The sequence below is a fragment of the Chiloscyllium plagiosum genome, chromosome 18 (assembly GCF_004010195.1).
Source record: "Chiloscyllium plagiosum isolate BGI_BamShark_2017 chromosome 18, ASM401019v2, whole genome shotgun sequence".
In the NCBI taxonomy this organism is placed as follows: Eukaryota; Metazoa; Chordata; class Chondrichthyes; order Orectolobiformes; family Hemiscylliidae; genus Chiloscyllium; species Chiloscyllium plagiosum.
This window is the reverse complement of record NC_057727.1, coordinates 24,781,667-24,794,827: the sequence shown is the minus strand read 5'-3', so window position 1 is coordinate 24,794,827 and position 13,161 is coordinate 24,781,667. Positions and strand designations below refer to the sequence as shown.

The 13,161-nt window shown below is 39.9% G+C and overlaps 1 protein-coding gene across 3 annotated transcripts in view; it reads left to right on the top strand.

Annotated features, from left to right (window-relative positions):
• acad9 (acyl-CoA dehydrogenase family, member 9) overlaps window positions 1-13,161 on the top strand; it is a 50,452-nt gene that overhangs the window by 7,055 nt on the left and 30,236 nt on the right. For all 3 annotated transcript variants that reach the window (XM_043707983.1, XM_043707981.1, XM_043707982.1), the window contains exons 5-7: window positions 784-884; window positions 10,568-10,646; window positions 11,902-12,076. In XM_043707983.1, the coding sequence (XP_043563918.1) occupies window positions 784-884; window positions 10,568-10,646; window positions 11,902-12,076 (355 nt within the window). The remainder of the gene's footprint in view (window positions 1-783; window positions 885-10,567; window positions 10,647-11,901; window positions 12,077-13,161) is intronic.

The following is a 13,161-nucleotide window of genomic DNA, read 5'->3' as shown; positions in this document are numbered from 1 at the left end:
AATTTTTTTGGATGTTGAATTAACATATAAAGTTGAAATTGAAAGAAATGTTGCTCAGTGTTAATTTAATTTCTCCACACAATTATGTGGTTTCTTTCAGCCAGGTGTATTTTTTTTCCCCCTAGGATGGGGGAATTTCAAGACTAGGGGTAACATTTTTAAGGTGAGAGATTTTTAAAAAAAGACATGAGGGGCAAATTTTTTACACAGCGAATGGTTTACATGTGCAATAAACGTCCTGCGCAAGTGATGAATGTGGGTACAATTACAATATTTAAAACACATTTGGATAAGTACTAGGAAAGGTTTGTAGGGATGTGGGCCAGGATCAGGTAGGTGGGACTAGGTTGGAATTATGTTCGGCATGATCTGGTTGGACCTAAGGGCCTGTTTCTCTGCTGTATAACTCTATGACCTATGACTCAGTATTTGAACTCCTAGTTTGGTATTGTCGAATAAACATAGCTTGACGTATTCCCGTGGCACCAATAGTGTAATGAGCTATCCGTTCTACCCATTCCCCTCTCAAGTTTGTAAATTTCTATCAGGTCTCTCCCTCATCCTTTGATGTTCAAGTGAAAAAAAAATCAAGTTTGTCTAATCTGTCCAAGCTGGTGTGATCTATTTTGGACACATATTTATTGTCAAAAAGATGATATCACTGTGATAGAGACTACAGCTACATGCCATCAAATAAGTGATCGAGATATTCTCTGAATAGATGTGGTTTCAATTAACAAATGTAGCAGAAACTGATCCTTGTTTATTTTTGCGTATATTTAGGGAATTCTGATTGTTGGCACTGATGAACAAAAAGCCAAGTATCTACCTAAACTAGCAACTGGAGAACATGTTGCAGCTTTTTGTCTCACAGAGCCAGGAAGGTAAGAAGGGAACTAACAGGATCAATCAACCATTAAAGGGGTTAGATTCCTTTTCTCTCAGGATTTATTTTAATCTTTTAAGATGTGTAATATGTAGTATATTACAAAGTAATGTTTTGATGTGTTCTGCTAATATGAACTGTGAAAAATTGTTACCACCAAGATGTGTCACTGTCTTTTAATATGCAAATTTAGTGATTGTAGCCTCAGGCCTTAAAGTATACATATAACAAGTAATCGTACGAGTAGGAATATTTATTAGACTTTATTTCACTGTATTGTTACAACAGAATATGGTGTACGTATTACGGGTTTGTTCAAGAGAAATATCAGTGCATGTTGTTACTGGTATTGTGGTATGCTTGTCCCCAACCCTGTGCTTGACAGCATTATGATTGTTCGGTTGGAACATGAAATGTTTGATCTCTTTTCGCCTTGAATGTTTTTTTTGATATACACTGCAATAAGAATGGAGCCACTGATCTTTCAGCACTTGAGAATCTCTTGTTGCTTTAGGGATCCAATCCACCATTCTTGCTTGTCTCGTGTGCATTTAGGGAATCCTGCTTGTCATCAATTAGACTTGAACATTCCATCAGGTACCACTGTAATGTGGATTCGGGACCCTGAAATGCACCTGACACAAAAACAAAACTTTACACCCAAGTGTTTTTATGTCAGGAATAGTAGAAATATTCTGTATTCTAATGACTTCAATTAACCCCTGAAATGATCTTGTGAACCTTTTTTGGGATAGAGAGACTCAAGTTTGAAAGCCTATTCTGAGATACATATGGTTAGCTTTGTATACTTCTGCTAGCCTGCTGTTAATTTTGGTCATTTCTTCTTCAGTAACTGTTTTGATAAGCTCAAACTTTAGATTTTTGTTTTTTCATTGTTTAAAGGCAGTCACTTATTTTGATGTATTCATCAAATTACTTAAATGTTTATTCAAACAGCATTTACACAACATATTTAGAGGCCAGTTATTTAAAAAGAAAGCAAAAAGGCAATCTAAAAGCAGGGAATACAGGTCATGTTAAATCTACAGAATTGTTATTGCAACAATGCGATTATGGTTCTCTCTAAAGCATATGCAAAGTTTAGTGGTATTACACTGTGCCCAATAATAGACTCGACATTTTTGTTTTGACCTTCTAAAATTGACAAAAGAACCAGTGGCAATATTAGGGAAGATGTGGAGGTGCCGGTGTTGGACTGGTGCAGACAAAGTTAAAAATCACAATGCCAGGTTATAGTCCAACAGGTTTATTTGGACGTACTAGCTTTCAGAGGGCTGCTCCTTCAGCAGGTAACTAGTAGGGCAGCGTCATAAGGTACAGCATTTATAGCAAAAGGTCACCGTATCACATAATTAAAACAATAGATTGCTGTTATGTCTTTCATCTTTCAGACTGGGTTGCAGGTTTCAGTTCATTACTATGTAAATCTCAGAACTACTTGTGAGTCACGTTCTTGTCTGTATCCCAATCTGGAGTCAGACTGGTTCTATTTTCAAAGTAAGCATTTATAAAATGTTCTATGGATTGACTACCTGCAGGTTGTTTCCTTTTTGATCAAAAATAGAATGTCTCAACAAACACAATTCTGCAAATGCAAATTCACCGCACAGACTTAAATGTGTGTGTGTGTGTGTGTGTGTGCGCGCGCGCGTGCATGCATGCATGTGGGACAGTGTGTGTTGCATGTGTGCATGCTTGGTAGAGTGTGTGCATAGGTGTGACGAAGTATAAGCCTGTGGGGGTGTGTGTCTGAGAGAGTGTGTGTATGAAAGAGGGTCTGCGTGAGTGTGAGAGTATGTAAGAGTGTGAGTGTATATGTGCTTGTGGCTTGTGTGTGAGAGAGTGTATAGTGTAGTGGGGTCACCTGTAGTGTGATGTGAACCCAAGGTCCTTGTTGAGGCCATCTTCATGGGTATCAAGCTTGGCTATCAGCTTCTGCTCGGCCACTCTGCGTTGTTGCATATCCCGACATCCATCTTTAAGATGGTCACCCGAAGATCTGAGGCCGAATGTTCCTGCCCACTGAGGTGTTCCCTGACTGGATGGGAATATCCCTGGCTAGCGATTGTTGCATGTTGTTATAGCGTCTGCTTGGTCTCGCTAGGGTTGTATGGAACTGTGGTCAATGTTGTCCTGAAGGCTGGGCAGTTTGCTGCCAACAATGGTCTGTTTAAGATTTGACAGTTGTTTAAAGGTGAGAAGTGGAAATATAGAGAGGGCAAGGTTCTCATCCTTATCGATAATACGTTACAGCCTGCGCAGAACGTGGTGTAGTTTCTCTGCTCCCGGGAAATACTGGACAATGAAGGGTATCCTATCAGATGCATCCCGTCTCTGTCTCCTGAGGAGGCCGGGTTCTTGCTGTGGCATGTCGGAACTGGCGATCGATGAGTTGAGCATCGTACCCTGTTCTCATGAGGGTGTCTTTTGTGTTTCTCCTCATCTGAACAGATTCTGTTACACGGAGGGCTTGGCTGTTTTAATATGTTTAGGGTGGAAACTTGTTAATATCACTGTGCAGTTGTTTCAGTGACTCCTTACCATGAGTCCAGAGAAAGAAAATGTCATAAATATATCTGATGTATAGTGCTGGTTGGGCATCCTGTGCAGCAAAGAAGTCTTGTTCGAACTAGTGCATGAAAATGTTGGTATATTGGGGTGCAGATTTGGTCCCCATGGCTGTTCCGTGTGTCGGGATGAAGAACTGGTTGTCAAAGATGAAAATGTTGTAGTCAAGGATGAAGTGGATGAGTTGTAGGAGGGTGCTGAGCAGAGGCTGATAGCCAAGTTCGGTACCCATGAGAATGGCCTCAACCGGAACCTTGGGTTCACATCACACTGCAGGTGACCCCACTCTCTCACACACATGCACTCACACTCTGATATACTCTCACGCTCTCTCTGAGAGGCACACACACACATCCTTTCACAGGCTTATACTCATCTCACTCATGCACACACTTTACCAAGCACGCATGCACACAAACATACACTCGCACTCAGAATTCCTCCCCCTCGCATTCACACGCGCGTGCGCACACACACACCAGTCTGTGGGATGAATTTATATTTGCAGATATATTCTGCTCCAGCACCCTACAGGCAGACAATCCATAAAGCAATTATAAATTCCTACTTTGGAAATAGAACCAGTCTGACTCAAGATTCGGATACAGACAGACTGTAACCTCCCACCTTTAATACGTTGTCTGAACTGAGATGTCACTCTTGTTTTTATAAAACCTTAAGTTATCTCGAGAATATGATTTGAAAGAAGTTCTGGGATTTTCATATTAATGAACCGAAACCTGGAACCCAGTCTAAAAGATGAAAGACTTAACAGCAATGTAGGTTTGTTCAATATATAGTTTTAATTGCATGACACTGTGATCTTTTGCTATAAATTCTGCATCTTCTGATGCTACCCAGTAGTTACCTGATGAAGGAGCAGCCCTCTGAAAGCTAGTACTTCCAAATAAACCTGTTGGGCTATAACCTGGTATTGTTTGCTTTTTAATATTAGGAAAGACAGTTTCTCATGGTGAGTTGTTATAATCTAGAATGCAATGGCTGAAAAGATGGTAGAAGCTGATTCAGTATCTTTCAAAAGGGCGTTGGCTGAAAGCATGAAGGGAAACAGTTTACAAGGATGTGTGGAAAAGACAAGTGGGATTGATTGCGGCGATTTCAAATATTGGCACAGTGGATTTTTCTGTGCTGCATCGTTCTATGTTGTCTTCCAGGTTTGACTGACTGACACCGTTATTAATCTCGCAATTCAAGGGCAAACAGTGATCATTGTGTAGTTAATAAAATGCTCTCTATCAACATTTGATACACACAGCCTTTGCCATTCTATTTTTCATTTTGTTACTCTAGCTGATAGCTAAAAGCCTTCTTTAACAGGACTAAGTGTATCAGTATCTGTGTAATTAGGTTCTAACTCGCAACAGCGTACTTAAATATGAATTAGGTATTAACCCAAGTTCCTCTTTATACGTTTTACAATGCACTTTTCCTTCCTATTACTTCCTGTCAGAGACATTCTGTAGAGCTATAGGTTTTTCGGGTGCATAGCCTTTAAGTTTTAAAATGGTTACAGCCACAGAGAATACTGGAAAATCCTGCAGTGAGTACCTAATTTCCTGACTCCCCAAAGCCGACATCTACAAGGCACAATGGAGGACTGTGATGGAATATTCCCCCTTTGCCAAGATGAGTGCAGATCCAACAACAATCAAGCTTGATAGAATTCAGGACAAAGTAGTCCGCTTGCTTGACGCCACATCCACAAACATCTACTTTCTTCACTACTGACACTCAGCAGGAGTATAAACGTTTATACAAGATGCAGAAACTCGCCAAAGAGCCTTAGCATCTTGCAACTTCGTGACCACTTCCATCTAGAAGGACAAGGGTAGCAAATACATGTGAACACTACCACTTGCAAGTTCCCCTTCAAGCCACTCATCATCCTGACTAGGAAAATACCACCGTTCCTTCACTGTCACTGGGTCAGAATCCTCCAAAACCCTCCCTAACAGCATTTACCATGCTGTTGGCATTTTACCATCTCATGAAATGACTAGTTACAACATTCATGTACTGTTCTGTTTCATGGAAATTTTAAATTTTGCATTTGAAATGTGTTACTTCCAGAATAAGTTTTTAGAAATGGTATGGTATTTATAGCAAATCTTAATTATCTCAATTTGTTGCTCAGATAGTGGCATCGCTGACATTTATTGTGCAGAGTTATTTGCCTTTTTTAAAAAAAAAAATGGCAGCTACCTTTTCACATTGTTGTGGACCAGATCAAACCCCCTTCAAATATAGCCTGGACCCAAACTTTTTCTTATTTTTAAAGGCAAGTGTCCTGGATGCAATTCGATTGATCAAACTACTAGGCTTGAAGCAAAACACACTTGTATTTTAACTGTAGTGTAAAAATAAAACAAAAGAAAGGAGAATTGGAATGACATAACACTCTTGAAAAACTTAATAGAATAATAGATTATTTAACTACTAAATAGCAACTGTTCCAATATAGTAACATCCATTAAATGCATCCTTGACAAATTAAAATTCATTAAAATAGATTGTCTCACTTGCAATTCTAGCAGCAGGAAGAGAACCCAAGCTTTTAGCTGTAACAAAGAGAGGAAATGCAGCTTCCACATCCAGCTTCAAGATCCCAGCAACTGCTGAAAGTTAAAACTAAAATCCTGGTACTTTGGGAGCTTGACCCCACCCCTTCATGCTGCTTCTATAGTTCGAGTTTAAAAAAACAAAGCTTTTGGGCTCAGCAGACAGCTCAGCTCTAAGTTAACAACACTTGCTTTCAAAAGAAACATTACACACACAAATTCTAAGGCACATCTCAACATATTCAATAAACTTTGTAGCAGTTTGATGTTAGTAAATAATTTGCAAATCCATTTCAAAGGGCATTTAAAAGTCTACATGTTATTATGGGATAGACAGGTTTCAAGATTCCTTTTAAAAAAAAAAATTGATACTCGCACCGATGGTGGTCAAACATTTTAGTTTCAGTTTCTTTAAAACGGAATTCCAAATCTTAACTAATGTAATTTGCCCACTGGTATTAGTTAGCCTTAGCAGCTGAATCATTGATACTTTGCCATATCTCATATGCAATTATTGGTAATTTTAAATCATGGGAATGAAGCAAAATAATAGGAACAAATTACTGCACATGCTGGAATCTACTGAAAGCAATAAATGCTGGACATCACAGTGGGTCAGACAGCATTCATGGAGAGACCAAGCTAATGCTTCGATTCCAAATGACGACTCCTCAGAACTAAATTGAAGTGTTGAGGGGGGGGACTGCATTTATGCTACCGTTTAGGAGGGGCGGGGGTAGTGTTTGTAGGTGCTGATGGAGAAAAGATGTTGATAGTTCAGATCATTCTCACATTCCAATCATTCAATCTGAACTATCAACATCTTTTCTCCACTAGCACCCTACACCCACTACCCCCCCCCCCCCCCCCCAACCACCACAAACAATAGCATAAATGCTGTCCCCTCCACACTTCACTTCAGCTCTGATGAAGAGTCATTTAGACTTGAAACGTTAGCTTGCTGTCTCTCCATGGACGCTGCCTAACCCATTATATTCTCCAGATTTGTTGTTTTCGGTAATTTTAAATCATGTTCTTCTACGTATTTATTTTTTTCAAATTATTCATTTTGTTGTTGTTCATTGGTAGCAGATTCTCAAGTTTCTTAGTCGTGTTTAGTGTAATGTGGAAATGCAGGTAATGGACTGGGGTGGACAAAGTTAAAAATCTCATGGCACGAGGTTATAGTCCAAACAGATTTATTTGGAAGCACAGATGCAAAATCCTTTATCCGAAATGTTTGGGACCAGCTGGTTTTTGGAATTCAGAATTTTTCAAATTTCAGAATAAGTGACTGTTTCATGAAATTATAAAAAAAATCTTACCGGAGGAGCAGACTCTCACACTTGATCCGATGTGCCAATGGGCTGAGAAGTGGCAGATGGAGTTTAATTCAGATAAATGCATTTTGGGAAAGCAAATCTTAGCAGGACTTATACACTTAATGGTAAGGCCCTGGGGAGTGTTGCTGAACAAAGAAACCTTGGAGTGCAGGTTCATAGCTCCTTGATAGTAGATAGGATAATGAAGGCGGTGTTTGGTATGCTTTCCTTTATTGGTCAGAGTATTGAGTACAGGAGTTGGGAGGTTGTGTTGCAGCTGTACAAGACGTTGGTTAGGCCACTGTTGGAATATTGTGTGCAAATCTGGTCGTCTTCCTATCGGAAGGATGTTGTAAAACTTGAAAGGGTTCAGAAAAGATTTACAAAGATGTTGCCAGGGTTGGAGGATTTGAGCTATAGGTAGACGTTGAACAAGCTAAGGCTGTTTTTCCTGGAGCGTCGGAAGTTGAGAGATGACCTTTATAGAGGCTTATAAAATCATGAGGGGCATGGATAGGATAAATAGACAAAGTCTCTTCCATGGGGTGGGGAGAGTCCAGAACTAGAGGGCATAGATTTAGGGTGAGAGGGGAAAGTTAGAAAAGAGACCTAAGGGGCAACTTTTCCATAGAGGGTGGTACATATATGGAATGAGCTGCCAGAGGAAGTGGTAGAGGCTAGTATGATTGCAGCATTAGGAAAGTGAATAGGAAGGGTTTGGAGGGATATCGGCCAGGTGCTAGCAGGTAGGACTAGATTGGGTTGGGGATATGTGGTCGGCGTGGACAAGTTGGACCAAAAAGTCTGTGGATCGCTGTGACTCTGAGTAAAGTGGGCCTTGAGACAGAATTGAGGCCTGCCATGTGGGCCCCCCCCCCCCCCCCCCCCCCCCCCCCCCCCCCCCCCCCCCCCCCCCCCCCCCCCCCCCCCCCACCTCCCACACACACACACACACACACATCGCCTCTGAGTGACACGCATCAAATGGGTGTCAACTTGGCTTAACTGCACGTCCAACCTCCTTGTTTATAGCAAAAGATCACAGTGTTGTGCAATTAAAACTATATATTGAGCAAACCAAGATTTGCTGTTAAGTCTGTTCATCTTTTAGACTGGGTTGCAGGTTTTAATTCATTAATGTGTAAATCCCAGAACTTCTTTTAAGACACATACATTCTTGAGATAACTTGAGTTTTATTTAAAAAAAGATGACATTCTGTCACAGTACATTGGTTAGGCCACTGGTGGTATAGCTGCATGCAATTTTGATCTCCCTGCTATAGGAAGGATTTTGTGAAACTTGAAAGAGTTCAGAAAAGATTAACAAGGATGTTGCCAGAGTTGGAGGGTTTGAGCTTTAGGAAGAAGCTAAATAGTCTGGGGCTATTTTCCTTGGAGCATCAGAGGTTTATAAAATCACGAGGGGCATGGATAGGGTTAATAGATGAGGTCTTTATAACAGGGGTGTGGGAATCCAAAACTAGAGAGCATGGGTTTAAAGTGAGAGGGGAAAGATTTGAAAGGGATGTAAGGGGCAACCTTTGCATGCAGAGTGGTGCGTGTATGGAATGAGCTGCCAGAGGAAGTGCTGGAAGTTGGTACAATTACAACATTTAAAAGGCATCTTGATGGCTATATGAATAGGAAGGTTTTCGAGGTATATGGACCAAATGCTGGCAAATGGAACTAGATTTATTTAGGATATCTGGTCGGCATGGATGAATTGGACCGAAGGGTCTGTTTCTGCACTTTATATCTCTGTCTGATATGAGATGAAGTAGAATCATAATGTATTAAACGTGTGAGGTTAGAATCTGTCTGTATCCCAATCTTGAGTCAGACTGGTTCTATTTTCAAAGCAGGAATTCATAAAATGTTCTATGGATTGACTGCCTGCAAGTTGTGTGTTTTTTGAGCAAAAGAAGAATGTATCTGGAAATGCACATGCACCCCATTGACCTGTGCGTGTGAGGGAGAGAGAATGCATGTGTGAGTAGGCGTGGGAGAGAGTGTTTTCTGTGCTTGGTAGAATGTGTGTGCATAAGTGTTACAGTATAAACCTGTACAAGGATGTCTGCATGGGTGCGGGTGTGGTGTGTGTGTGTGTGTATGAATGAGAGGGTCTCAGTGAGTGTGTATTTTGTAGTGGAGACACCTGTAGTGTGATTTGAACCCAAGGTCCCGGTTGAGACCATCCGAACTTAGCTATCAGCCTCTGCCTGGCAATTGTTGCACGGTGTCCATTCATCCGTTGGTGAGACCAAGCAGATGTTACAACAACGTGCCATGTTTAGTATAAGGTGCAGGATTTGAGCATGTAGCCGAGATTAGCACTGCACTGGATACAACAAATGGACAATGTCTTTTCTCGAGAGTGGGGAGTGCAGAACTAAAGGGCATGGGTTTAGGGTGAGAGGGGAAAGATATAAAAGAGACCCAAGGAGCAACTTTTTCACGCAGAGGATGGTGCGTGTATGGAATGAGCTGCCACAGGAAGTGGTGGAGGCTAGTACAATTGCAACATTTAAAAGGCATCTGGATGGGTATATGAGTAGGAAGGGTTTGGAGGGATATGGGCTTGTCGCTAGCAAGTGGGACTAGATTGGGTTGGGATATCTGGTCGGTATGGACAAGTTGGACCTAAGGGTCTGTTTCCGTGCTGAACATCTCTTTGACTCTGTTGTCAAGAGTATATTGGCTGCTCTATCTTCCTATGAAACAATAGTGACAACACTTAGACATTTAATTGACCGTGAACGTTATGGAATGCAGTTTTATGTGGATTTTTTCTTTTTCATGAAAGACCCTTTGTAAGTTTGCTGTTTATTCAACATTTTATTTTATTTCAGTGTTATTTAGAAAAGTATATTCCTATTTAATCTGGGTTTATTTTGCTTTGGCAAAACTTTACATTATGTAATAAATTTAAATAATTTTACTTTGAGTTACAATGTTTGTCGATATGGTTTTTATCTACCTCATACAGAAATCAGGAGTCAGCGTTGTGCTAGCTTGTATGTAGAATCACCTCTATAGGTATGGATGGTTAGCCAGAGGCAGGCTCATGTAATATATGAATTTTAGTTCCAGTTGGGGAAAGCAAATGCATGCTGAATGTAACCATGCATAAATAATATAGGCAATGTCTGCTCTTTAACACCTGTCACAAGTATTCATTCATGTTTTTCCAGTGGAAGTGATGCAGCATCGATTCAGACCAAGGCAACTCTCAGTGATGACAGACGACACTATTTGCTCAGTGGTTCAAAGGTGAATTCAATGCACAAATAATCTTGACAATCCTAAATTTGTGTCTTTAAATTTATTGTTAGACCCAAGAATCAACCAAATACTAAATGCTGAAGTACTTGTATATAATGTTCTTCTATGTGTTTATTCTTCCATCAAAGGTTAAAATACAGAGCTATGTTCTGTATCTTTCTACATTGAAAATAATTTACAAAGTCCATTCCCATTGTTACATAGCCCTTTGTACCATAATAGGTAATCCATTATATTTTGTGTATTTAGATTAACTTTGTGCAATGTGGAGTGCAGTTCTGGTGTGTGTCATAATTTTCATTGAACTAATTTTAACTTAGAATAAATGGTAAGAGACCCCTGTTGGTCAGATAATTAAAAAGAATTAATAATTGAGCCATACAGATTCAAGTCCTTGGTTTGATCTATTGTCTGTTAAGGTTAGCTGATCTCATTAGGCTTTCATAATTGAACTGCAGATGTGGCGGGGAAAAATTCTAAACACTATCTCCTCCTCTTGGCCATCCATTGACTTCTGAGGGATTAATCTCATAACCTGGAGTATGAACAGGGTTTTCATAGTTTTGGAAATAATTGGTATTTAAATTTAAATTTAAAATACAAAAAAAGGGTCCAAACAAAACTGAAATAATGATCAGCTATATCTATTCGAACTACTTTTTTAAAAAAAGGCAAGTAGAAAGTTCCTAATTATTACTTCTATTTTGTTGGTAGGAACTGTGAACCTTCAATTTAAACTTTTGCCTAAAGTTTAAAAAAAAAACATTTCTAATTAGAATTTCATATTGTGTATAAATATTCTGTATATGAATTAGAAAGGCAAACATTGATACATGTCCAAGGCGCAATTTTAAAAGGGGGGAGCTTAGGATGCAACCAATGAGTGTTTGGAAATGAATGAGAGGCTGGAGGGACAACTGTTGTGGAACATAGTTCAGGCTCAGTTCAAATAGTACAATGTCTTCTGTTTCACTTTGACCAATGCAACTGAATTAGGATTGGAGTTCAGTATATAAAAGAATGTCTGATCTAAGGAGCCAGGCATATTTGTTTGGATTATGTTGTCAGCTCCTCCAGAAAGGCTTAACCCAATATTTTCTGATCCTGAGGCAAGGGTGCTATCAAAAGAATTAAGCTAACAATGTAAGATGGGATGGTAGTGGAATCAGTTGATGTCAGGATGGGGGAGAAGCAGCAGCCATTTTTCTTATTCCTGATGGTTGTCCATTGGCTTCTGCTGCAGATATGGATATCAAATGGTGGAATAGCAGAAATTTTCACAGTGTTTGCACGAACACAAGTGATGGATAAAGATGGTACAAGTAAGGACAAGATCACGGCTTTTTTGGTGGAGAGAGATTTTGGTGGAATTACCAGTGGGAAACCAGAAGACAAACTCGGAATCCGTGGATCTAACAGTAAGGCACTCCTAATGCTGTAATGCACACTTTTAATTTTCTAGCTGTCATATAAAGAATTTGCAAATCTGAACTTTGGTTTCCTGTATCTTGCGTAAGTTTATTGTGCTGTTACCTTTGGTTAAGTTGTGAAGACCAAGTTTTAACTGATAAATTCTTGCTATGACTATCAAAGGAAGTTGTTCAAATAGGAAAGTTTTTGCAAAAACTGCTTTGTTCTAAATAGTTTTTTTCACATATATTTTCAAAGCTTTCCTTTTTACAAGAGTTAAATCACGGATGGTGAGGGGGAATGTTTAAAATACTTTTTTTTCTTCCAAATCACACTGATTGTTTAGGGAAATTCTAAGAGTAAAGCTGGAATCATGTTTTCAGGAATGCTACTGAAATCTAGAGATAAGAATAAGGTTTCTATTTGGCAAAGATTATATCCTGAGATATAGGTATTTCTCACAACTTCTCACTTTTAACAGTGTATTAGAATATTTACATTACATCATTTGTGTTTTAAAATAATTAACAAGGTTTAATGCAACATTTAAGAGGCATTTGGATGGGTATATGAATACGAAGGGTTTGGAGGGATATGGGCCGGGTGCTGGCAGATGGGACTAGATCGGGTTGGGATATCTGGTCGGCGTGGACAGGTTGGATGGAAGAGTCTGTTTCCATGCTGTACATCTCTATGACTCTGACTCTAGGTGTACCCGAGAACTCTGTGGGAAGATAGAGAAGTGGGAAGATACCTCTTGCTGAGATATTTGGATCATCGATTGTCACGGGTGAGGTGCCGGAAGGCTAGAGGTTGGCAAACGTGGTGCCACTGTTTAAGAAGGGCGGTAAAGACAAACCAGGGAACTATAGACCGGTGAGCCTGACATCGGTGGTGGGCAAGTTGTTGGAGGGAATCCTGAGGGACAGGATGTACATGTATTTGGAAAGGCAAGGACTGATTAGTGAAAGTCATCATGGCTTTGTGCGTGGGAAATCATATCTCACAAACTTGATTGAGTTTTTTGAAGGCGTAACAAAGAGGATTGATGAGGGCAGAGCTGTAGATGTGATCTATATGGACTTCAGTAAGG